The sequence below is a fragment of the Carettochelys insculpta genome, chromosome 8 (genome assembly GCF_033958435.1).
Source record: "Carettochelys insculpta isolate YL-2023 chromosome 8, ASM3395843v1, whole genome shotgun sequence".
NCBI classification, from domain to species: Eukaryota; Metazoa; Chordata; order Testudines; family Carettochelyidae; genus Carettochelys; species Carettochelys insculpta.
Window position 1 is genome coordinate 33,955,988 of NC_134144.1, and position 26,840 is coordinate 33,982,827.

General features: G+C 45.2%; 2 protein-coding genes across 3 annotated transcripts in view; one reads left to right on the plus strand and one right to left on the minus strand.

Annotated features, from left to right (window-relative positions):
* Positions 1–822: 822 nt before the first annotated feature.
* Positions 823–19,008, minus strand: SCRN3 (secernin 3). Of its 2 annotated transcripts, none has more exons than XM_075000935.1 (8): positions 18,970–19,008; positions 18,087–18,258; positions 10,510–10,691; positions 9,063–9,268; positions 8,063–8,275; positions 5,012–5,174; positions 4,456–4,636; positions 823–2,314 (listed from the first exon to the last, which is right to left on the minus strand). In XM_075000935.1, exons 2-8 carry the CDS (start codon positions 18,255–18,257, stop codon positions 2,159–2,161), a joined length of 1,272 nt encoding a protein of 423 aa, XP_074857036.1. In that variant the 5' UTR covers position 18,258; positions 18,970–19,008; the 3' UTR covers positions 823–2,158. The 2 variants fall into 2 exon arrangements, with proteins under 2 accessions (XP_074857036.1, XP_074857037.1); XM_075000936.1 differs by having other exon boundaries at positions 835–2,314; positions 9,069–9,268.
* Positions 19,009–19,028: 20 nt separating this feature from the next.
* CIRSR (corepressor of RBPJ and splicing regulator) overlaps positions 19,029–26,840 on the plus strand; it is a 43,579-nt gene continuing 35,767 nt past the window's right edge. The window contains exons 1-3 of the mRNA XM_075000934.1: positions 19,029–19,181; positions 23,551–23,645; positions 24,291–24,364. Coding sequence (XP_074857035.1) covers positions 19,110–19,181; positions 23,551–23,645; positions 24,291–24,364 — 241 coding nt within the window. The 5' untranslated portion in view covers positions 19,029–19,109. The remainder of the gene's footprint in view (positions 19,182–23,550; positions 23,646–24,290; positions 24,365–26,840) is intronic.

The following is a 26,840-nucleotide window of genomic DNA, read 5'->3' on the forward strand; positions in this document are numbered from 1 at the left end:
CCAAAGAGAGAATGATGCACCCAGTACTCACTCTCTGTTGATATTACAAGTGTAACATATGGACAGAGCCATTGGAAAGAGAAGTGACATATTCTTAAGACCTCTGCACTGCACATCAGATGTAGGACCAACACAGAGAAAAGCATCTTCTAAATTATTTTAAGTCTTTCTGGAGGGGCTGTTATAGCCATAATCATGATCACAATTTTAGACCCTTTAAATTTCTAGGATTGTAAAAACCTCATCAACCACTTCTCACAGTTTCTTGCTATGGAAGTGATGGTCTTGCAAATATCTCACATTGTGGATGAAGGCTCAAAACAAGAGCCTCCCCACTTAACAGGTGCCAGTTCAGTAGCAAAAGTGTGTGACTGGTTTCCTCTGCTTGAATTTTTCATGCCTTTGGTAATGGGTGGTGTTCTTAATACAGGAAAATATTACAAAAAATGTTGCTGATTGAAGTAGATATTTGTTGCTAAATAATAAGATGCTGGTGTATCTCTGTGTGATGATAATATATACAAAGAATTGTCGGTGTGGCCTGGACACTCTGTTAGACAGGCTTAGTTACAGGCAAAGAAAAGCAAAATTTTAAATGAGAAAATATACAAATTGCTCAAGTTCTTCAAATTTATCCAGAACAAGTGTTCCTTTAATACTTGTATAAATTGCTCGCATATGTCTGTGTTAATACTAATTGCCTGACATATTTAATATCTTCATCCCTACAGCTACTAACTAGTTACAGAAAAATGCAAACCAATTTTAGAATTCCAATAATATTGCCAGTTACTTCATGCATTCTATACTTCAGGTACTTTTAAGCATCTTTACAAGTCTACCTTACCTTTTGCTTGTTCCTGTAAGAATGATATCAGAATCCTGTATCTATCTTTCTAGGGTTTTTTTGCCACAAATATGAAGGCAATGCTACAAATTCATCATGATTGTAATACAAAGGCAAGGCTTTAACTTTGCTGAAACAAATATTTATTAAATTAGCAGCTTTGTCAAGACAAGTTATGAATAACAAGGTGTTCATATAAAGAAGAAAAGTTAGTCTCTTTTTTAAAACGTCAGGCTGTAAGAGTATACACACTTCAGATTTTTAAATATTCAGACCTATTATTGATTGTACTTGTGTGTTTTTAATCAGCTCATGGTTTGTTACAAATTGTTTTTTGTTTTGAAAAGCACACTGTCAGAATTAATTTAAAAGTAATCAAAGTATTATGTAAAACAAAACTTCTTTCTAAATCAAGGTTAGCAAATATACAAGGATTTTAAAGCTTCAGCGTTTTGTTAAAATTTGCAGGACATTTTGTATTGCTAAGATATACACTCATCATAATGCAACTTGAAAGTCTAAGCAAATTTCAATACAACTTACTTATTGTAAAGTTGAAGCTGTAATTTGAGTTTAAAATGATAGATTACTTTAAGCACACTCATACTCAATGTGTTAAATTGAAGGTTAGCTTGTCATTCATTCTGGAAGTGGCAATGCAAGTATAACACACATATCCTCTTAGAATAATGCTAGATTGAGCTCTAGTCTATCCCAAGTGCACAGCTGTCATGAAAACTCTAACTGCTTACAATTAAAATATCTATCTTAGTGTGGCAATCATACAACTCAAGAGTTATTAGCAGAGAGTTAAATAAGTATATCTGTGCTGTGACATTTCTTTTACAGGAACAAAATAATCTCAAAAGACAGTGATGCACAACAGTGGCTTCTTCATTTTAGAGTCCTGGCTTGTCCATTTAATTCAGACAGTGAAATTATGCTGTGAAGATCAACTGGGTATGAAATCTCAACTCAGAGTGAGTTGCTCATATTAAAGATGCACAGAATGCAAATTGTCATATAATAACTTGGCATTCCCATACCCATGAGGCATTTTATTATTTAGTTGAGTTAAGCAAGTTGGTTCTAACTGGCATTTTCACCTAGTTCTCAATTCTTTATCTACAGCCATGTGTCATTTTAAGGCAAAACTATTCCCTACTCCTGAAAACCTTTCTTACTTAATCATTATATGAAGCCCCTTGGCCAGCATATGTAAGATCTTAAAATGCCTAATGGAAAATTACTTCTGAAAAATAAGGGAGGATGATCACTTAGACCAAATTGCACAGTATTTGATTTATACTTTTAGGCATATGTGTTGATTTCCTCTTCCACGCATTGTGAAAAAAGGTTAACAGCCTCATTAACATCAAGACATCCATTTTGCAGGATTGATTCCATCATGCTCATTTTCTCTCTCTCCAGTTTCCGTATCTGCTCCAGCATCTCTCTACCTTTTTCCTATAAAAACAGAACAAACCTCTACATTTCAAATGAAACTGTTAACGGCAATTTACAACTTAAAACACTCTTGCAATAGTCAATAATTTTTCTATCTGGATTCTTATACGTGTGCTCATAACAGTTTGTGACAGTAGTGGGAATCAATGTTGTCCATTTCAGGTAGGTTACATAGTGTTCTTGCTGAGGTGCTCTCTCCCTTGTATAGTACTTGCCCCATCTACAAGTTGCAAACCTATTGTGTGAGAGGTTAAAATGGAAAAAATTAAAGGTTCTTCTATGATTACAGTAGTAAGTGTGTAAGTGTCTTTTTAGAATCGTGTGTGTGTGTGTGTAGATTCTAAGTAGTCTTGTCTTTGGCTGGCATTCATTTTTGACCCCAAGTTTAAACAAATTCTAGGCTCAACTTCAGCAAAACCAGTGACACTTTAAAAGCCAGCAGCTAACCTCTCTGGTAGATTTAAAAATAGGCAGTTCTGCAGCTGAGGAAGAAGGGGGCCATAATTCTTTTTGGTGATTTCAAGAAGGAAAGGTTTAATATACATGGATCTTGTGTTTCGTATGATCTAGATGTGAGTTGCTCTGAGCAGCCTTAAATAAAACAGTGGTAAAAGCCTGAGCCCCCTCTAGGCTACAGGTTTGCCCATTGCTGTCATCAGCTTAGCTGTGCTGGTGGAAATCAGGGTTCCCACAATTCCTAGTATAAACTCTGTTACAGGCTGGCACATCTGTAGGTTGTCCTAATGTAGTGATCACTCTTTGAACTCATCTGTGGTTGGGTGCTGTACTCTTCCACTGCTTCAAGTATGTTATGAGGCTGGTCAGCGTTACCAAGAGGTACAACTGGAGCCTGACGAGAGGTGGTGTGAAAAGGAAGGGAAGACAGCTGGACTTGGGAGGGAAAAACAGCAGAGAGAAGAAACAGAATGAGGAAATCCAGAAAAATGATTGACCTCATGCCACATCTTTGGTAGTGAGACCAAAGGAGTTGGCAGGAGTGATGGGGGAAGGCCAAGCCAGAGAGAAGCTGATCACACTATTGCTAATGAATAGGTAGCAACATCTGTAGTATCTTCCCATAGAAGGGGAGGGACCCCCCACTCCCTGACCACATCTAACCCTTAAAATCATGTTACCCTCCTAATTATGCTGCTTTCTGTGGTCAGAGAAATGTAGTGTTTTACACAGAATTGGGCTCCCTGCAGCTCCTTTCCATTCCTCCAGTGTTCACTGTGGTACCTATCGAGAGCTCCTCCCATAACCTGGCCTGCATTGCTGCAGCTACTGACCATATACCTGCTAGGCAGCTGCAACTTCAAAGCCTCCTTCCCACCTATCTACATGCTGGTGCTCCCAGTTACACTGTACCAAAGTGCATCACCTCCAAGTTTACTTCAAACCTGGCCTGACTGATTACAGGGAATCCTGGTGAGTTTAAGCAGCCTTGAAACCTTCAGTCTTTTTTTGTAACTGGTGATCCTCACTGACCTACATACATCCTTTTTCACAGCAATTTATGAAGAACACACGCAGCATTTATGAGAGCAAATGCATGGTACCACTAGCTCATTTCAGCTAAAATCCTCATAATTCACCATGTAATCTGGAGCTCAGGCAGAACTATTACAAGCTATTAACCCCAAACAATGCAGAACTTAATCAGCATCCAACCTGAGGTATTCAAGGGAGACTTATGAAGAGAAGTCTGTACCCTATCACTTTTAAACTGACATGTTCGAATCAATCCTGTCACCTCCAACCGTCTCTTCAGACCTAGGAGAAGCAAATGTGATTGCTGGGAGTTCTCTGATTGGGGGCCATTTCTTCTGGGCTAGGGCAATTACAGGAGATGAGAAGAGCAGTGTGGCCAGCTCAATTCTAGACTTTGCGAGCCTTGGGCTGAGCAGGACAAGTTTGAATAACCATGTCTGAGCACAAGATGAGACCTGGAGGATTCAGGACAGTCACTTAGCATTTCTGCAGTGAGTGCACACTAGAGGCTGCATGGTTTGCACACTGGGGCAGTACATAAACTTTCTTTACCACCCAATAAACTGAAGCTTTAAACAGTATCACATCTGCAAACCATGCATTGAGCAAATTACACAGGTTAGCACACCTTGCACTGAAATTGGACGCACCTTGGAGGTTTCCATAACCACAGCAGCACTTTCATGTTGCTTATAGAGTTCATGTCTTCGATCTGGCTTAGTCAGAAACCTTGGTTGTTTCTTCACTGGATCTTCATGACCAAACGTTGGTGAGCTGGTTTTTAGTAACTGAGTAATATTTGGCACAAAAATAAATGGCTTAAAAACAGATCTAGAGAGAAGAAACAGAATACAGATCCTTTATTGATATAGTTTTATTGAAGGTACCAAGCAGAAATCAATGCATCATTGTATCTTCCCTCCATTTATTTCTTCTACTTCACCTGGAGAAAGGTTTCAAATAACTTGTAGCCTTGTTTTAAATTAATTACTCCAGTAAAATGTATATAAAGTTTTTCCCCACATTTACATCAATGTTGTGCATGTACATGAAGGGGTAATGAACTCCTAAATTATGACTTATGCATTTGGAGCTCACTATATTTTGGGACTTGCTTTAAAATAATAATGAAATGAAATTAATAACCAAGTAAATGACACCTTCTTATAAATCATAACTAACTTTTCATTTTAATTATTGCATCACCTGTCAGGGTCAGGAGTTCCTGTAAAGAAATGAATACAAGGGAGATTATGGTCCTGAGGTAGGATGGAGACCATGCTTCCAGTTGTCATAAAGCCTCCTTCCATATTAATTCCACTCTCTTTATCCCGAAGAATTTCCATCATTGTTTCAGCACTTATATCGCCTAGGTAAAATACCAAACATTGAATTTACATACAAAACTGGTAACAATTCAATACCGGCTACTCTAGAACTGCCTCCTCTACTCCTGAAATTTTTCAATGGTAATGTTCATGTTAATATGCTGGGCTGAAAAAAAGACTGGTGGAGAACAAGAGATATTGTCATGAAGGTAATCAATCCTTCAGCCCATGTACATACAGGAATAAGCCACATGCACACAGCATTATATGGAGATATGCATCTCATAAAACTGGAAGAGACCTTGGGAGGTCATCAGTTCCAGTCCCCTGTACCCTCGGCAAGGCCAAGCATCATCCTTTTTTTTTGCCCCAGATCCCTAAATGGCCCCCTCAAGCATTGGCCCCCCCTCACAACCCTGGATTTAGCAGGCCAATGCTAAACCCACTGAACTTTCCCTCCTCCTTCCTCTCCCCTAATGTGTAAAACAGCAAGTAAGTCTGTTTTTTATTTTTACTTTTTCTGATAAGTAAATGATGAGATACTGCATTTATGACTCAAATGCCATAACAAATGTATTTTGGAGTTACAAAATATTACAAATAATAGCAAATAGTTCAGATAAAATAACTGTTCTGATGAAAAATTCATAGTTCAAGATTAACGACTAAATGTCCTAAGTACTGTGTGGGAGCTAAGCAGACAAATCACAGTATGGGTTACTGGTATTGTATGTGTACAAATACCACTAGACTGCTTTGAAAATGTAAAAATAATGACAACCGCATATGGATTTTCTTTGGGCTGCTTTGAAAGTGCAACTCAGAGATTAAATTGTTCCTTACTATTTCACTTACTAGGTAATTTCTGTTTTGAAATGATGTGCCGATATGATGCACTAGAGAACAATCAGGTTTGAATGGAATGGAATCACACTATCATACACACTTGTGAAGGGCTGTGCAATACTGATGAGCCAGCATACAACTAAATAAGACAAACTTGAGTTCAGCATCCTTCTGAAATTTTCTTTCTTACATAGGGGAGATGGAACCCCCTTGTTGGTACTGGCTGTTCTTGTCAAAATTCTAAAACTAAATTATTGTAAAGTAGTTAATGTTCAAATGCTATCTCTGGATTTTATACACTGTAGTGGTTTATGTGAATGCCTACTGAGGTACTGCCAATACTTTAACAAGGGTACCTACAGACATTTGCTTCCCGAATCCAGTGTAATAGATGAGCAAATGCTTATATAAAAGAGTGAAACAGCTAGGATAGTAATTGGGTTGCTTTCCATTTTAAAGGGATATTAGCAACTTGAAACCATCTAATCATACTACCTCTTAATAGATTAGGATTTCTAGTTTAAATGGCCATTCCATTTCTAGCTGAACTAAGAAAACCAAGAAGACTGCTGCTCTGAGAAAACTTTAGTTGATTTGTCTAAGTTTCCCTGTAAATGATGCAAATTGCAATCTATGCTGCGCTTCAAGAACTACACATGGTTCATTAACCCTGTTCACTCTTCTCCAGAGTATGGGCAGAAAAGATTGGAGGAAGCCAGCAGGAGAAATCAGTACAGGTGACCAGGCAAACAAATGAAGGAAATTAAAGACAGGCAGCTTTCATATCTGGGCACTGCAAACCAAGATGACATGCAGGTCAACAGCTTGTCTGACAGGAGCTAGTTATTAAGCTTCTATTGTCTACACCAGGGTTTTGATTCTCCCTGGTTTGCCATATCATCTCATTGTAGGTACTTTAAAAATTTTTCTCCACACACTGAAGATTAGTAGCGTGGAAGACTTCTTTAAAGCTGTTGAGAGAAAAAGCTTAGAAGGTACCATACGATAACTCTACCTTTGTCGCTACTCTAAATAGCTTTTAAGGCGTGGATTTAAGAAAAAATAAAGGAAATGAAGCTATATCAGGCTGATAATTGGAATACCTAGGGTGATTTAAAAATGGTTTAGGTGACATGTTACTATAGTACAGGTATTAAGTATTCAGAACCTGCAATTCCCAAAATGGATGCAGGATTTACATGATCACCAGAGTAAGATACGTATAGGTAATTCACTAGCAAGCAGTGAATAAGTGTTAAAGCAGGGGTGACAGAGCTCCGTAAAACAAAAAGCACACAGGGATGCAATCTGATTTTTGTTTAGATTAATAATTTAAAAAACAACAGGGAATACAGATGATACTCTGAGGTTTGTATAACACAGTTAAAAGCAACCCAACAGAAGCACTTGGAAGAGAGGTAGTCGTTTCTCTCTGCAGAAATGTGAAAAGTTATGTGAATAAATTGGTAATTAAGAATTTCCTCTGATCATGCAGTAAATTCCTTTATCCTGCTTTCAGACAAGGGTGTTTTACTAGATTGCATAATTTAACATTAACATTTTGAAATCCATGTTTTTAATGAGTGCTTTGATGTGCAAAAAAAGTCAGATGAGGCAGAATGACTTATATTCATACGAAAATAGGGTTCAGAGGTGGGTTGTTACACAGGGTACTAATATAGGGCTGCCCCAAAGCTAGTATGGATAGCAATGCATTTTTGGAAGTTTTGCTTTTTTTTTCTGGCAAGTAGATGGATAGCAAATAACACATTCCAGAACTGATCAGTCACCAGTCCTTACTGAATGTACACTGAGATGTCTCCAGATTTGGTTAGCCTGGAAGTATTGGTGCAGTATTAAATATTTAATATATATAAATTTGATTATCTCTACCCAATTGAGAGAGATGCAAAAATAATAGAAACACAGTCAACAGCCCTTAAAAATCAATAACTCTAATATAGTCTTCAAATGAATTATTATATAACCCAGTATACTATACTATTATGTTTTTAAACTGTTAGTTAATGCACACAGCATATTAAATATGTATTCACAATATTAAAATAATAATAATTGGTACCTTTGTGTTTATTCAACAGCTTATAGCCTTCACAGTATCTGCCCCTTGAAGTTGTCATTCTGGCAGTATTTACATAGGAATATACAGCCGCAAAATCAAATTCTTTTTCACCATCCCACCAGCCTTTACTCTTAGCATAATCTCTCATTTTGGGATGTTCTCGGTCAATCTTGGTTGTTATGGAGAGCTGGTTGGAGATATTCCGCACGCCTCCTATTTGTTAAGTGGGAAATAAATCATTTGAAGTCTTTTATGCAGTGATACAGCTAGTGTTTTTGTTTACATTTAGCTTCTTGAAACAATTTATATTTTCACAGGTTTCATGATGGTCTCATGATACCTGCTAAGTTCCCCTGAAATCACAGGAATCTTCTTGGCTTCTTTCTCTCTCCCTCCCCTGCTCGCCGCCATCACAAATATCCATGCCATATCCAAATTCTGCTCCTGCTGCTTCTTTCTCTGCAGCTCTTCGCTGTGCTTAGTTGTTGCTATATTCCAGGCCAATTACTGCACCAGCCTTCCAAACAATTCTCCCTCTTCAGTGCACATAAAAAAATCCAAACAGCTAATAGTCCTTTTCTCTGCCCATCAGTTTGATTCGCTCACTCCTCTTTGAATCCTTCCCAACCATGTCCACTATGTAAAATATTAAACATCTTGTCACCACCCTCCAAGCCCTCCATAACTCTGTCATTATCTTGTCATTCTTCACATTGCCCAGGTTCCCACCTCTGTGTTCCCAGTTTTTTGCACATTCACCGTTGGTGCCCCATATGTATGGTACAACCTCCCTAAGGTCTTCTGTAAGCCCCTACTGTGCCTTCAACTAAATCTCTTCTAAAGGCCCATTTCTGCTTTTGATATGAAAGCAGTATGGCACATCCAGACCCAGAAGCTAGCTGGATCTCCCACATCCTAATGAAGCAATTAGTATATGAAAAGCAGGAAATTGCTAATTCTGTTGCAGTGGGAAGATTTGAACCCTAAGAAAGAATGTTACCTGTACCTTCTATTTTCTCTGCTGCCCAGTATTTTCCTGAAGTCTCCAGTACCCAAGCCTCCTTTCTATCAGCTATCAGAAAACTGTTATGGTACGTAAATACCATTTGACTCTCCATACAGTTTCCTCCTTGTCCATATTTTTCTAGCAAGTCAACCATGACAGTGAGTGCATTTTCAGCTGTATCAGCTCTTTCGAGTCCAAGTCTAAAACATAATTAAGATGTTATTGTATACACTTATCTTGTTTTGGAAGAATTCTTAAACATGAATATTAAAGTTGAATCTGACCTGTGACTATTGTGATAGGGTAGGAGTACCTCTGGTTCCCCTCTAAACCAGAAGAGGGATCAGAGGGAGCTGCCTGAACACCTTGTTAATTGTAGATGTGATTGGTTCTGGTCCCTTCATGGAGGAGGAAGCAATAAAATGGAAGTGTGTGAAGGAGGAAGAAGATTTCTAGGGAGTGTTCTCATTCATCCATTCCTAAGTGCAAATGAAATACCTGCTCTGAACTAAAGGTTTAAACTAGTGGCAGAGACATCTACTGTAGCAGGACTAGTTTTGTTCTTGATTCTTTGTTTCTGGTCACTTGGAAACTGGCAGAAAAAGAAGATGGCCATTGTTGTTGTTTTCTATTTATTTGGGGAATTTTTATAGAAAAACAACTGAGAGAGCAATTACAGGTTATGACCCCACCCCCTCAAACTGGATAGGTGTTTCTGAAAAATCATTTCATAATTACACCTTTAAAAATTCTGGTTGCACTGACAGAACAATTTCTAATATCTCCATTTGTACTGTCTACGTTAATGCTTCCTCTACCTCAAAGATTCCCAGTGAAATTTTAACAGAAGCTGTAGGTGGCCTGCCTTTCTATTCATATTTTAACCAAGAACAGAAGAGCAGGGAAGGGAGCAGAGAAGGCAGGGTCTTTGCCTCTAGAGCAGTAGCTCTCACTGCTTTACCAAGGTGGGCCACATCCATGTGCTCTGTGGGCTTGATCTAGTATTATCTGCATGGCCCAAAGGATGTCACATGAGCTGGCCTGATAGGCTGCAAGTTGAAACCACTGTGAGCATGTTTGTTTCTATTAAAAAAAAAAAAAAAAAATGTCAGGCCCGCTGACAGGATGAGGCAAAGGGGCCAGTTACTCCAGGGCTTCAAAGGGGCCTGGAGGTCTGGCTACTGCTGCTGCCAAAGTAGCAGCAGCTGGTGCTCTGGGCCGCTTTGAACTGCCACAGTTGCTCCACGTGGCTCAGAGTGGGACATCACCACACTCCGAGCAGCACTAAGGGTTTATGCCCTTGGCCTTGCCCCTTCCTGGGGCATGGAGCCGTGTCTCCCTCCCACCTTGTCCCAGGGCCTGCAGTGGCTGTTGGCCTTGCTGGTCTAGGTTACCTAAATGCAACATCGTGTAACTAAATACGAGTAGAGTATGTGCCAACCTGAGGAGGTCCATGCCTAAGAGCGCTTCATTATCACAGACTTCTTCTCGTCCCCACACTGCTTCATTCCCAATGCAAACTCCATGTTCATTGGCTCCCATTTCAGCACCCCATATCCAAGATGGACGACTCAAAACAACGGCGTACGTTTTTGCTGCTTGCTCAATTTCTATATAAGTGCACTACAATATAAACCATGGCATGAGAAGTGTGACAAAATGTCAAAATGCTACTTAATGAATGCAGAGCCTGAAAGTTCTCCTCCACCTAGATTTACTTTGTGAGGGGAGCTTCCACCAATAACCAACAATCATATTGTACTTAAAATTCCTGGAGCTACTAGCTCTCCCAGCAAAATGGACTGGTGGAAGCAATTTGAACCAATCACATCCAGTCCAGCTGGCTGGGAGAATAAGCAATCCTAAAAATTCCACTTCTTACCCTACAAAATCACAGAATAGTAAATATGGTTAAGCAAGCCCTAAATTATACAAAAATAGTTCTTCTTCGAGTGTCCCCGTGGGTGCTCCACATTAGGTGTCGGGCTCGCCCGGCGCCGCAGATCGGATCTTCCAAGCAGTTTCTGCCGGACCGCGCATGCGCCGGTGCGCGCCGCTCCCCCGCGCGCTCCCGGCCATGTGCGCGATCCGGTCCCCGCCAGTTCCTCTTAACCGCCGTCGGCTGCAGACGGAATCCAACTAGGCTAAGGCCAAGTAGTGTATTCAATGGCTTTATCTGTTTTTTCTTAAAGTTTTTTCAGGCACTTAGGCTACTATAAGCTAGCCGTTTGTTATTTTGTAAAAAAAAAAAAAAAAAAAAAAAAAACAACAACGAACAAGCTAGGAGAGGGACAGCTCAGCCAGTCCCAGTAACAAGCGCCGGAGGCCAGGAGCTAGGGCTATCAGCCCTCCGGCTAAGGCAGACCATCGGACGGGGAAAACGGCACAAAGAAGGTGCTAAGTACCCACTTAAAAACACAAAGACTCACCAACAATGTCCTCTTCAGGCTTTAAAAAAAAAAAAAAATGCTGCTTCTTGACAAGGCCCTCCAGCCAGAAGTGCCGGAGCGGCCGCAGCAGGAGGGACCCTCCGGGGCCCTTAAAAGGAAAGCTGCCTCCCTCACCGCATCAGCGCAGAAACAGAGGAAAGTATCTCCAGCCCGATCCCTGCCGGCAGCAACAGCGAGCGGGACGGGAGGAGCAAGCAGCCCCCAGCCGCAGCAACAGCTGATCGGCGGCGGCACGGAGAGCCACGTGGAAGCGGCTCAGCCTCCAATACTCAGCCAGCCGCCCCGCACCGCAGGCAGGGCGGCGGCTAAGCAAACGCCGGTACTGGCGGCACCGCAGGCAGCGGCACCGACCCCCGGGGAACCGGCGGTGCAGAGCGCGCAGGCACGCAGCCTGCCGGCACCGGAGGACACCGCACATGCGGCATCGCCCTCGAGCGTGCCGAGCTCGGTGCAGACGGGGCCGGAATCCCCTGTATGCTCCCCAGCCCGATCCCTGCCGGCAGCAACAGCGAGCGGGACGGGAGGAGCGAGCAGCCCCCAGCCGCAGCAACAGCTGATCGGCGGCGGCACGGAGAGCCACGTGGAAGCAGCTCAGCCTCCGATAATCAGCCAGCCGCCCCGCACCGCAGGCAGGGCGGCGGCTAAACAAGCGCTGGTACCAGCGGCGCCGCAGGCAGCGGCACCGACCCCTGGGGAACCGGCGGTGCAGAGCGCGCAGGCACGTAGCCTGCCGGCACTGGAGGACACCGCACGTGCGGCACCGCCCTTGAGCGTGCCGAGCTCGGTGCGGACGCCGGAATGCCCTGTATGCCCCCCAGCCCGATCCCTGCCGGCAGCAACAACGAGCGGGACGGGAGGAGCGAGCAGCCCCCAGCCGCAGCAACAGCTGATCGGCGGCGGCACGGAGAGCCACGTGCAAGCGGCTCACCCTTCGATAATCAGCCAGCCGCCCCGCACCGCAGGCAGGGCGGCGGCTAAACAAGCGCCGGTACCACCTACCCCCGGAAAACCGGCGGTGCAGAGCGCGCAGGCACGCAGCCTGCCGGCACCGAAGGACACCGCACATGCGGCACCGACTTCGAGTGTGCCGAGCTCGGTGCGGAAGTGGCCGGGATCCCCTGTATGTCAGGGGCGGAGTTACCTCCTCAAGGGAGGGGGAAGACTGCACACAAGAGGAGGCATTGCAGCCCCTCTCCGCACAGGGCTGTGTAGTTGCTTTCTCACAGCCCTCCGCTATGTTGCAGACTCCAACTAGAAGGCAGGGGTCCCCCCCCTCCTTGGCCTACCCAGAGCCCCCTTCTCCATTTCTGCAACCAGCCTCACCCTGGCTGGGACCACCTCCACCCTTCCTGGGATTTGAACCGCTGGACTATTAGGCAAAGTCGCTCTCTCCAGGGTCTCGACGGTCTCCCTCCCCCAGACGCAAAGGGTATGCACCAAGGGAGTGGTCTAGGTCACCTTCCCAAGACCAGTGCTTATACTGCCGTGGTCGCCCCTACCACGCAGGGCATAGACACCATCGGCAATCTACTAGGGAAAGATCCCTACGAACGATCTCGTACCCCCGAGGGCAATTGTGACCGGGGACAGAGACTTAAGCATCTCAGGGGGGACTGGTTATGGAACCCCGAGATTTTTCCTCGCACACCTCTAGTGAGAGGGTGTACCATCATCAGCAGGAACCGGAAGGGTCCAGAAAGACGTACCCCAGCGGTTCCTCGCTTTCCTCCCCGGATGAGGCTACGGCCCCGGGGGGCGTCCATCCTCCGGACGATCTCAAACAGTTCCAAGAGCTGTTTTACGAGGGTGGCCTTCACGCAAGGCTTCCAGACAGCAAAGGTGCAAGAGCAACACCATAAGCTCCTCAAAAATCTGAGACCTCCGGCCTCCTCCAAAATAGCAATACCGCTGATGACGCAATCTTGGAGCCTGCCACTATGATATGGCAGACTCCCGCGACTATTCCGCCTGTCCACAAAAGAGCGAAAAAAAAAAAAAAAAAAAAAAAAATACTTCGTGCCCACGAAGGGCATGGAGTTCCTGTTCAGCCACCCACAACCAAATTCTTTGGTGGCGGAGTCGTCGCAACGTGGGGGAATAAACAAACATGCCAAAAAGCTAGAGCTGTTGGGCAGAAAGGTCTCCTCCTCCTCCACGCTACTGTTGCCAATGGCAAATTACGCAGCGCATCTAGCGAACCATAATTTCAACAACCACATTAGGTTGACCTCCCTCATGGACTCGCTTCCAGAGGGCACGAAACCAGTGCTCAAGGCCATCATCCGACCATTTTATAACCAGTGGCAAAGGATCACCACAGACACATGGGTGCTGGAGATCATAGCCACGGGGTACGCCATCCCCTCCCAGTTGCTCCCACCGCCATGACCTCCACCCGGGGCCCCACCTCCAGGAGACCTCCCATGTAGCGAGGCTCAAGCAGGAGGTAGACCATCTCATGCTCGTAGGGGCAGTGGAAAGAGTGCCGGAGCAACTGCAAGGGAGAGGGTTCTACTCGAGGTACTTCCTCACGGGGAGGTCCATCTTAGATTTTCGAGGCCTCACCGGTACCTGCGCAAGCAACGTTTTCGGATGATCACAAACGCCTCCATCCTTACGGCACTAGACGATGGAGATTGGTTCGCAGCCCTCGACTTACAAGGTCCTACCGTTTGGGCTCTCCTCAGCCCCCAGAGTCTTCACCAAGACCTTGGCAGTGGTGTCAGCCTACCTGCACAGACAGGGGGTATTTATATTCCAGTATCTGAATGACTGCCTACTCAAAGGGGCCTCAAAGGAGGAGGTACTACGCATAATATGTGTCACAGCAGGCACGTTCTCTTCGCTCGGCCTGCTTATCAATCTGACAAAATCAAAGACAGACCCCACACAGGACATAGAGTTCGTAGGGGCACGCATAAATTCTATTACAGCGAGGGCGTATCTACCAGAGACTCGCTTTCGGGCCATCGGCTCCCTCGCGCAAGGCTTCACCTTCAGCCCTATGGTGCCGGTTCTGACGTGCTTACAGCCGCTGGGCCACATGGCAGCAGCAACGTTTCGTACAACAGAACGCCAGGTTACACATGCGCAGCATGCAGCATTGGCTGGCGAGCGTATACAAACCGGCAGCACACACTGTTCACAGGATGGCGTCGCCCACAACGGAGGTGCGCAAATCCCTGCAATGGTGGGTAAACCCAGAGAACCTGCTAACAAGGGTACCCTTCCACCAACCACACGTATTGGTTTTTCTTACTACAGATGCCCCCCTCATAGGGTGGGGAGCACACATGGGCGAAGAGGTGACGCAAGGGCTGTGGTCCTCTATGGAGCAGTCACTGCACACAAATATACTGGAGCTCAAAGCAGTGTTCAACGCCTGCAGACACTTTCGAGACCAACTGAAAGGCAAGGTAGTCGGGATCAGTACAGACGATACCTCCACCATGTTTTATATAAATCGGCAAGGAGGAGCTCGGTCCCGTGCCTTATGTGTAGAAGCAGTCCGGTTGTGGAACTGCTGCATCGCCAACAATGTAACCTTGAAAGCCTCGTACTTACCAGGCGCTCGCAATGTGAAGGCAGACCAGCTGAGCAGGCGTTTCGCACTCACGCACGAGTGGCAGATCCGTCCCGATCTGCTGCAACCGATTTTTCCACGCATGGGGTTTTTCCCCAGATAGACCCTGTTTGCTACTCAGCACAACAAGAAGTGCCCACAATTCTGCTCCAGGGCAGGACTGGGACGGGGGTCCCTGAGGGACGCCTTCGCGATCTCATGGAGGGGCCCCCTGCTTTACGCTTTCCCTCCCACAGTGCTCATCCACAAAGTGTTGCAGAAAGCCAGGAGGGAAGGAACCTGAATGATCCCGATAGTCCCAACGTGGGATCGACAGCAATGGTTCCCCCTATTCCTGCGCATGTCGGACCGGCCACTGAGGTCCCCTCCGGTGGCGCGGGATCTGCTCACGCAAGCCCAGGGGTCCATAGTGCATCCGCACCCCCAAAGCCTGCGACTACAAACGTGGTTAATCCATGGCTTAGCTCCCTAGAGAGCACATGTACGGAGGAAGTGCAGCAAGTCCTAGAAAGTAGCAGGAGGACTTCCACCAGGAAGACCTTCAAGCAGAAATGGACTCGCTTTACGACATGGTGTTCTACCAAACAGCTAGCCCCCTTTCGGTGCCTATGGCTGTGATATTAGAGTATTTACTGGACCTCAAGAGAGGAGGACTCTCGCTATCCTCGTTTCAGGTCCACCTGGCCGCCATTTTGGTGTTCAGACACAAAGAGGAAGGGCACACGGTGTTCGCCCATCCCATGGTTACCAGGTTCTTCAAAGGGCTGGTAAGCCTATACCCCCCTCAGAAACCGCTTCCACCTCTGTGGAACTCGGACCTGGTGCTTAATGCGAAAAGGGGACCACCGTTTGAGCCTTTGGCCACGGTTTCCCTCCGCCTCCTTATGATGAAGACGACCTTTCTTCTCGCAATCACGTCAGCTCGCAGGGTGAGCGAGCTTGAGGCAGTTATGGCAACGCCGCCCTGCGCTGTTTTTCCAAGGAGGCGGTAACCATACGGCTGCATCCAGCCTTTGTTCCTAAAGTTTCTTTCTGAGTTTCATACTAACGAACCTATTGTTTACCCTTGTTATCCAAAGCCTCATAACTCTAACAAAGAGGTGCGCCTACACCTCCTGGACGTGAGCAGGCGCTAGCTTTCTATATGGACAGGACCAAGTCCTTCCGGAGAACGGATAGGCTCCTAGTCTCTATCGCTCCCAAATCAAAAGGAGAATGTCTCTCTTCGCAGAGAATCTCTAAGCACATCGTATCTTGCATAAAAATGTGCTACAAACTCAAAAAGACTCCTTTACTGGCCACGCCCAGGGCTCATTCCACTAGGGCGGTGGCAGCATCAACAGTCTTTTTTCAAGGGCGTTGCGCTAAAAGACATTTGCAGAGTGGCGACCTGGTCATCCTGTGACACCTTCGCCAAACATTACGCCCTTCACAGGGTATTCCAAGAGGATACCCGTCTCTTGGCAGCGGTCCTCTCGGGGACAAGCTGCACATAATCCGATTACCCACCTCCTATCTTGGGTTACTGCTGGGTAGTCACCTAATGTGGAGCACCCACGGGGACACTCGAAGAAGAAAGAAAGGTTACTCACCGTAGTAACGGTGGTTCTTCGAGATGTGTCCCCGTGGGTGCTCCACTACCCGCCCATCCTCCCCGCTCCGGATCTCTGTTTAGTGTTTTGCAGGAGCATCCGAGGCGGTTGGTCAAGGAACTGGCGGGGACCGGATCGCGCACATGGCCGGGAGCGCGCGGGGGAGCGGCGCGCACCGGCGCATGCGCGGTCCGGCAGAAACTGCTTGGAAGATCCGATCTGCGGCGCCGGGCGAGCCCGACACCTAATGTGGAGCACCCACGGGGACACATCTCGAAGAACCACCGTTACTACGGTGAGTAACCTTTCTATATGTGCTATGTAAGTGAATTATAAGGAAATAGCAACAAGCTTTTCTTAAGGGGGCTCCATGCTTAATTTACATCAGAAGACATAATATATGGCAGCCGGTTTCCTATTCAAATGATTAACGGAACACTGGCACATACTTTGGATACACAAATTCTACCTGAAAAATGTTCTCCAATCAAGGGCAACAATAAAGGAGGTAGGTAGCTATACGTTTCAGAAGACCTGCAAACTCACTTGTGTGACACAGGAAGACTCCTGAGTTTAAAATGATTCTTTGACTTAAGAGCTGTTGGATATCTAAATAAACTAACATGCTAATAAGTCTCAGAGGATTGTGTGTTAGCCTGCACCTTCCCAAATAATCAGCAGTCCTGTGGCTCCTTGAAGACTAACAAATGTATTAGATTGTGAACTTTCATGAGTAAAACCCATTTCATCTGATAAAGGGGGTTTTACCAACAAAAGCCGATGACCTTATAAATTTGTTAGACTCTAGGGTGATGTCTAAATTGCAGGCTTCTGGTGGGAGCCTGAAGGGCTCCTGACAGAAATCTGCTGCTCCCGGAGCCTTCTGCTGATATCTCAGTCATCCCAGTTCCATGAGGAAGAAGGGATGTGGCAGCAGAGGTGGTTTCCTGATATTTTGCCCTGTGTAGAATTGTTAGCAGGAGCTATGCAAGCTAGACATAGCCTGAAGTGCCACAGGACTGCTTGTTATGTTATGGTGCTACTAAATGCAATCTTCATCACAAACAGCCAAACCTTACTTAAAATAGGTCCCACAAAAAGTGGGTTCAAAATGGGTCAAATCAAGCACAGGCCTCAAAAGCAGAATCTGGAGGGATGCAGTGAGCTACACAACAGTGCTTACAACAGAAGGGGGTATTTTCTGATGGAAGGCAATGATCCTGCTGTGCTATTACACAGCAGTACGAAGCTTACACTATTTTACATTTACATTTTTTTTGTGCTTTGCCAAATGCAGGAGCTTTTTAAAGAAACTACTGCTTCATTCTTTACTATTTGAATTGTAGGCTGGACAAGCACCTTTAGTTTCTGGTCAAGGACACTCTGCTCTTACCTCCAGCTTGTCTCCTGCCTTATGATCAGCAGCAGGGAAATAGACGATCTCTTGCACTTCATCAGATGGTCTGTCTGAGTTTTTTCCAAAGACAACCTGGCTGCTAACTGTGGCTGGAGGCAGTGCCACAAAGGTGTCACAGGAGCAAGGCTCAGTGGTTCTTGAAGCCATGCTTGAAATAAAGGAGAATACAAAGGAATGTATCAGAGGGATAGCTGCGTTAGTCTGTATCTTCAAAACCAACAAGAAGTCCACGGGCATCTTAGAGACCAACAGATACTTTGGAGCACAAGCTTTCATGGGCAAACGCCCCCTTCGAAGCCTGGGGCTGGTGTCAGTGGCTCTGGCTGGGTGGTAATCACACCTTAGTCCTGGGGCACCGCAGCGACCAACGGATATTTTGGAGCACAAGCTTTCGCGGGCAAAGATCTGTTTCGAAGCCACAGGCCTTGGCCCGCAAAAGCTTATGCTCCAAAATACCTGTTGGTGTCTGAGGTGTCCCAGGACTTCTCTTTGTTTACAAAGGAATGAGAATTCAGGTCTGGGGGGCCGTGGGGAATGGGAGCCGAGGGCTCTCGTGCAAGCCAGGCCTCCTCAGAAGGGGGGAAGGGTGTCTGTGATGGGACCCGACCCCAGCCTTCCAAGCCGCCTTCTGAGCGGGGGCTGACGGGCAGGGCAGGGCAGCCCCCGGGAGCTCTGGGCGTGCTCCCCGCCTCCAAGGCGCTGCAGCAGCGGCAGTGTGAGTGCAGCGCGAGCGCCGGGATCCTGTCAGCGGGGAGAGCGGATGCCGGACTCCGGCGGGGCGGGGGGACGCGGCAGAGCAGTTGCCAAGGGGGCGGGGCTATGGACTGTCAGGCCCGAGCGCACCCCGCGCAGCTCTCACCTGCCGCGAGCGACCCGCTCCGGAAGGGGGCAGGTGTTACGCCGCTCCGCCTCCTGCAGGAAGTCCCGCCCCCTGCCCCGGAAGCTGGGCCCCCGCGACTCGAGCGAGGGGCGTGAGCGGGTGCCGCCGCCGCCGCCGCCATGGGGAAATCCTTCGCTAACTTCATGTGCAAGAAAGATTTTCACCCCGCCTCCAAATCCAACATCAAAAAGGTACCGCCCGGCCGGAGCCACTGACACCCCCCCGTCCAGCTCCGGTACTGCCCGGCCGGAGCCAGTGACCGCCCCCCCCCCCGCCCCGTCCCGGTTTCGCCCCTATCAGGGCCACTGACACTCCCCCGCCCCGGTACCGTTCGGCCGGAGCCACTGACACACTCCCCCGCCCCGGTACCGCCTGACTGGAGCCACTGACACCCCACCCCACGTCCCGATTCCGCCCCTATCAGAGCCATTGACCCCGCCCCCGGCTACTGTTCCCCGCCTCCGACTGCTGCCCCCCAGTGTGGCCCAGACACAGCCGTTGTCTAGTGCTACCACCCAGGTCCCCAGTTTCATCCCCCCACCCCACGGTACCAGCCAAAGTCACCGATCCCCAGTGCATATTCCCCGCCCCACTAACCCTTCTGGTGAATTTTATCTCCCCTTCCCCCCAAAAAAACAAAAACAAAAAAACGAAACGAAAACAACCAGTTATTGTTGTGAGGGGGCTGAGCTTGGTATCAAAAAATACCAGGATCAGCTTTGGATTGGATGGCTCTAGAGGGCAACAACTTTGCTGTGGAAAACAAAACACCGGAAACTGGTTGTCCTAGATGTTGTAACTTGTAGAGTGGTATGGCAGCATTCAGGAGAGTTTTGTAGGCAGGGGCTTCTGCATTATTTGGGGGGCGTTTTATTAACCTTTCTTTACACTTGCCCTAATTAACCATGTAACCATACTGATGACACCTTTGCTATCCTTCCACATACCCTGCCCGTTGCTTTGTTTTGTTTTGCATGAATTCTGAAATTTAAACTGCAAACATTTTGAAATAGGGGCCCAGTAATTGAATGTGATGGGCATCAAGTGGCAGCGATTCAAGATACTACTCACCCCGCCACATGCCACTGTGTTTCCCAAGGCACAGAAGGAGGGAGCAAGGAGCAACCAAGCAGTCCATATGTCCACATCACTAAGGCTATGTTTACACAACAGTCTCAGCTCAAAATAAGCTACACAATGTGCACTATGCAAATTGCATAGTTTATTTCAAGTCAATTTAGAAACAGGCTTTTTCAGTATGTGGTGCTGTCTAAATGGTCTCCTATGTCAGAATAAAGCACTATTTGGAGGCCTCGCTTACTCCTCGTGCAATGAGGTGCACAGGGATATAGAAATAGCACACCTGTTACTTTGAAATGATGGGCACATTTCATAGATGTAGGGCAGCTATTTTGGGGTCCTGTAGTATCCCAGAATAGCTCTCACCGTGTAGACATAGCGGTACCTGGGTCATGCTGCTGATGCTCTGCTGTCATTCTCTTATACAGCCCAGGGGGTGACAGTAACTAGGATACAGGCAGCCATCTCCTTGCTCCTTCCCTTACAACCAGTGTTTCTTACAAGCTATGTGGCTGTGCAGACACTCACAAGAGATTCAGAAGCCACCCAGCTGATTTGCAGAGTGCCCACACCTAGTTTTTTTTGTCTCTGTTGGTTTGCATATGCCTCAGTGCACATAAAAAATTATGCTGTACGTGGATGGAAAAAAATCCGCACATTGATGGAAAAGATTAGAGGAAACATTGTTCACCCCAGGGTGATTTGGGCAGTAGCCTTAAAGGGGTGGGGGAGACAGCAGCTTCAATGCCAGATGTTCCAGGCATCCAGGTCAGTTTCAGTTTCCTCATGTGAGGTCAGAGGTGCAGGGGTTGGGGAGTCCACAGGGCCTAAGGGTAAAGGGGTGGTGATATATAAGTTGGGTTGCCAAAATACACATTTGCGCAGGATGCCATTTTCTCTGAGGCCAGCCCACTGAAAGATAGGAATTGGGACATTTCTTGCTCAGTTTTCCCAGAGTCATATTATTTGATCGTCTTGGGAAGGGAGTATGTTGTCCAAGTATCTTTTAAAAAAAAGGGGGGGAAAAAAAGGGCAATATTTTCACACTGGAGCTATGTCTGTAGTAGGCATGCTTAACTGGTAGAGGATAGGAATGTACTAAATTGGCAAAGTACTCTTAGTGTGGATACATCGTATACTGACAAAGCCATCCTCTATAATAGAAACAAACTCTCCTGCTTAAAAGAGCTTTGCTGGCCAATAGCACTGTTTGACTAGGGTGTGCTGGCAGAAGTTGAGATTTCTCCCAGGTTTGTCTATACAGGTTGAAACTCTCTGGTTTGGCAATATCCCTGGTCTGGCAGGACCACAGATGGTGCTGTACCAGAGATCACATGGAGAGAGAGAGCTTCAGCTGGTGGCGTGTTGCCAAGGAGCCAAACTGGAGGCCCCCAGGCAGCATGGGGGTTGGGCGCTGGCGGCAGCCAGGAGGGGAGCCTAGCCAGCAGGCTAGCACCCCCATCCTCCCAAGCAGCAAGGAGGCCTGGCCTCCTCTGGTCCAGAAAATCCCCTTGGTTGGATCACTCAGGTCCTGAGGGTGCTCGACGAGGGAAGTACAACTTATACTAGAGCTTTTCCGGGCTTCTCTATACATGAAAATTATTCTGGATTGAGGAAGAATTAGAATTTATAGCAGAATATCTGTTGCAGAATAACTGCTGATCTGGCCACTCATATTCTGGAATAAGAGTGCTTTTGCCTGGTTTAGTTTACAGTTAGGCCAAGTCTACACTTGGAAATTAGATTGGCATTACCAAATTGCTCAGTGATGTCAAAAATCCACACCCCTGAGCAGTGCAGTTAATCCGACCTTACCTTTGGTGTAAAAAGTGCTAGGTCAACAGAGGATGCTCCTGTCAACCTAGCTACCACGTCTTCAGGTGGTGGATTATCTTCAGTGACAATGGGAGACCACTTGCAGTTAGTATGGGTTGTATCTTCACCATGGCACCACCGTATGCAGCTGCACTGCTGTAACATTTTAAGTATAGACGAGCCATAAGAGTTGTCATGCCTGGCATTATTAGCTACTCCAGAATAAATCCATGTGTAGACAAACCTGTTCCTAGTTTGCCAGTTAAACTAAAGGTAGATTGTAAAGGCTGTTCTGGTCATCTCTATCTGTAACAAACATTTGGGGAGCATCCAGACCAGATTTTACAAGTATGTTGGCCACCTTGAGTTAATCAAAGGGTGTGGGAGGGAATCCTTCAGTATTTACAAATCATGGGGTCTGATTCTAGCACATCAGAGCCAGATCCTAATCTTGTTTCTAATCTGAAAACAGATATGATAGAGCCATTATTACATCTGTTTGCATGATCAGGTCCCTTATTTTACAGGTCTCTATTCAACATGGGGTTTTTATACTGCTGTCAACACCGTAATGTTGAAGTGCTTTCCTGGTAACGTCCATAGAAAGTATAACACTGAACTCAGATAGTGACTGGTATATTTAGTAATTGCTGTGAGCTCACCATTGTGCATTTACATCTTAGTGTATGCAGTTTTTGTTGTTTAGTAACTTGGTAGTTTGTAAAGGATCAAAGTGCTGCTAGGCGGTACCCTTACCCAGGGTGGGTATGATTTATTCTGCTGTTCAGAAACCCACATTTGGGCTGCAGTCTTGATCCACAGAGCCAGAGACAAGAGGAGGTCCCTCAAATCGGCAGGGCCTTGGGCTCCTGAACCCCCTGGCACTACTCCTTTTCCCAAAATCCTTGTCCTTTCACACTGCCACTTTCTGACATCACCTCCCATTGCTCCACTTGTGGCTGGTAAAAGATAGAAAGGCATAGCACTCCTAGTTCCAAAAGCCCCCGGCTTCCCCTATTCCTGTGTTCCTGCACAGAGCTACTGTGGTGCTGCAGCTGACTCCAGGCTGACAGTTTTTCCTATCCTGTTGAGATGCCTATTTCCAGCTTTCCAGCCCAATCCAGGTGACTTTCCTCCTCCTGCCATATGTGAGAGAAGGAATCTATAAATGATTTGATACATCATTTTTTTTGATAATTTATATGGCATATCTACAGAGGAAAATAACCTAAAGTTGTATGATGATGGTTGTTCTTCAGTTTATTATTCTCCTATACAGTTGATCTAATTTTATTTGCTTTATTTTTGTGGGTTAAAGTGCCTTCAGTCTTACCTCTTGACATTAGCTGTTATGAAGATGTGCACATCTATTTAAAAAAAACACTTCTTGAAATAATACCTCACCTACATCATTTTGCAATGTAATGATTGTTTGCAGCACATACAGACAAAGTTGAGCATTATTTTATAGGACATAATTTGTACAGGCACCCTTTTATTCAATTTTGTTTATATGAAGAGTTTATAGATGATCAATAATAAGCAGCACATCACAATTCTATTCATGTTGCTATAAAAATAGACTAAAACTATATGGTTTTATATGCTTCTATGGATTTTTCTTGTGTAATGAAAATTTAAGATTGATTGGTGTGTGTTAAATAGGTATGGATGGCAGAACAGAAAATATCTTATGATAAGAAGAAACAAGAAGAGCTAATGCAGCAATACCTTAAAGAACAGGAATCTTATGATAACAGGTGAAAACTTCCACCCTATTAATAAAAGCTAAATTCCCCCCCTTCTCTGTATTCTGTGGCATCAAGAAACAGCTAACCCTCCCGTGCTTGAAGTTGCATCACCTGCTGGTTTCCATTTGCCGGATAGTCAAAAAAGTTTTTCATTATTTTTAACAGTGATTCATAAATTTGAGTCTACCAGATCAAGGGCCATATGGATTTTGGCTCCTCTTTTTTGGTTGGGCCATCATTTATTCCACTTGCTCTTCTAATTCTCCAAGTTTTATGAGTGTTTTTATCTGATTCATGTAAATGCAATACTGTGGTCTCTGCTTGGAACGGCAAGTTCGCAGTGAATGCTGCCAACGTGAGTGGTACAAATGTACAAGTTTGTCATTTTTTCCTCATGCTGCTAGCACAGAAGTCAGGCACAAAGTTACTTTCTGAAACATTCATGTATTATGTTTAAGTGCTTACAAAGCCACTGACCAATCTTTATATTTTTAATATTTAACCTGTAATATTAAGACTAACAAATTGAAAATGGGAAATTGTCACAGTTCCCTTGTGTGCATTTCATGTCCATTTTAAAACAGCTCATTTACTAAATAGTGTAAGCTTGTGTATTTCTTGTGGTATGTCCTAAAAGCTGTTCTTTTAATCTAGATTGCTTATGGGTGATGAGCGTGTGAAGAATGGTCTTAATTTTATGTATGAGGCCCCACCTGGAGCAAAGAAAGGTATTTGATTTCTTAACATCATGTGATAGATTTCATTTAAATATATTTTGTGTGTGTGCTCTCTCTCTCTCTCTCTCTCACTCACCCCCCCCACCCAATTTATACATTCTTAGACACAAATATCTTTTAACTTTAGTATTATTACAAATAATCCTTAAAATTATTATTTCTGAAAGTCAGGAATTATCACCAGGGAGATAGCCGTGCTACTCTATATGCTATCAACAAAAAAGCAGTCCAGTAGCACTTCAAAGACTGTTTTTGTGTTGGTTTACTTCATTTGACAGCATTTTGTGTATGTTTGGATAGTCTGTTTCTCTGATATAGTTAGTTGGTTTCCCTGTTCTCCAATTTTCTTCTGGTGTGAGAAACTTTTCTTTAAATTACAGTTATGGTAAGCTACAAAAATAAGCAAGGTACTAAAGAATGGGTATAGTGTGTGAAATAATGTTTTGTATTAATAACTGCATTTCCAGTGAGGTTTTGTGGTAAGGTTAGCCAAAGAAATAAATATAGTTAGAATTTGCCTTTCAGTAACAATGAAACCAATTTCCAGTGATTTCTAATGAGAATTGATTCAGTTCCTCTTCATGTCGGAAACCTGTACGATAGAACTTTACTGAAGGTGAAGAGGTTGTGAATTATCACATGTTGTAAATTAGCAAATAAGAATAGTCTTTTGTCACATAATTTATCTTAAGTACAATTTATATTTAATCATTTAATTTCATAGTTGATTAGCAAATGGGGGTTAGTGTATTGGTAAAAGTAATGATAACCAGTAATATGAGATCTCACTGCAACACTGTTGTTCAATTACTAAAAAGCCAAATGAAACTGGTTGAGTTTATGTAAGAATAATCAAATTTGTGGTTAACTAAATGAGAATTACTGAGGTTCTACTGTATCCTTAAGAAAGATGCTGAAAAATTATGATAGGTATTTATGAAACTAAAGAAATCATTATTACAGATAGTTGTATAAAGCAGGGGTTCTCAACCAGGGCACATGTATCTCTTCCAGGGTACATCTACTCATTTCGATTTTTGTCTCGTTTTGCAACAGGTTAACTAGCAAAGTCAATACAAACTAAAATTTCATACAATGACTTGTTTATATTGCTCTATATATAGTACCCTGAAATACAAGTACAGTAATTATATTCCAGTTGATTTATTTTGTAATTATATGGTGAAAATGAGAAAGTAAGCAGTTTTTCAGTAATAGTGTGCTGGGACACTTGCTTACAAAATCAGACACACAAACACTCATTTTTAAATTAGGTGAAATTTGGGATGTTTGTGGGCGTGCAAGAATGTTGCAGTAGTCAGGAAAGGTTGAGAACCTCTGACCTAAACTGAGTCTATAAGGATCCGTGCCTATGTAACTGTTGTATCTACCTCACTATAATGTATCACTGGAGCTTTCCTTTAAAAATCTTTGTATGACAGATATTCATTACATTTTGTGTGATAACGTTTCCCTATGAAATCTTATTTTAAATATGTTTCTCAATAAATGAAAACGTGGGCCCAAATCGTATAAGCACTTAGTCATATGTTTGACTTTACTAACATAAGTAGCCCTGTGGAAATGCGAAACTACTCACAGTAGTACAGTTAAGCTTGTGTATGTGATTAAGGTCCCAGATTCAAAACCTAATGTGCCAGTTACTCTGAACTTCACTTGTATTTACTACTAATGAATGCAGAGTTCAAAACCAAATTGTAAACGTGCTTATAGAACTTAGACTATATTCTCCTGCTTTTGTGTTAGTTTGAAAGATCTGAGGGTTGTAAACTTAAAAGGCTGTGATTGTTTGTGCCTTTACAAAGTTTGTAACTGAATAGACAAGAAACAATATGTCTGTTTTGCATAAGCTATTTTCTGAGATAAGATGCAGTATCATATATGTTATTTTTGCTGTGTCTGTACATCTGTCTGTCTGTCTAGGCAAGGTTCTTCTACGTCCTCCCCTCTCCTTCCCCCCGTCTGCCCCCCGCACTGTGCTGGTCCTGGCCCCTCTCCTGGCCAGTGTGGGGCCCAGCCCAGCTCACCAACAGAGCCCTCCATCCAGCATGGGGTCCAGCCCACCCCCCTACACCATGCCAGGACCTTCCCCGGCCAGCATGTGGCCTCTCCCAGCCCCCCGCAACAGTGCCGCCCTCTTCGCACTATGCCAACCCTAGCCCCTCCCCTGGCCAGCACGGGGCCGGGCCTGGCCCAAGCCCAGCCCCACCAGCAGGCACCCCCAAACACACTGTGCCAGTCCCTTCCTTGTCCAGGATGGGCCCTGGCTCAGCCCACCAACAGAGCCCCTGCATTGTGCCAGGCCCTCCCCAACCCAGTGGAGGGCCCTGCACCATGCCAACCCCAGCTGTTTTCCTGACCAGTGCAGGGCCCAGCCCCCCAAAGGAGCACCCCCTACTCCCGTCCCCTCCTGCCAGCCCCTCCCCCAGCCAGCACAGAGCATGTA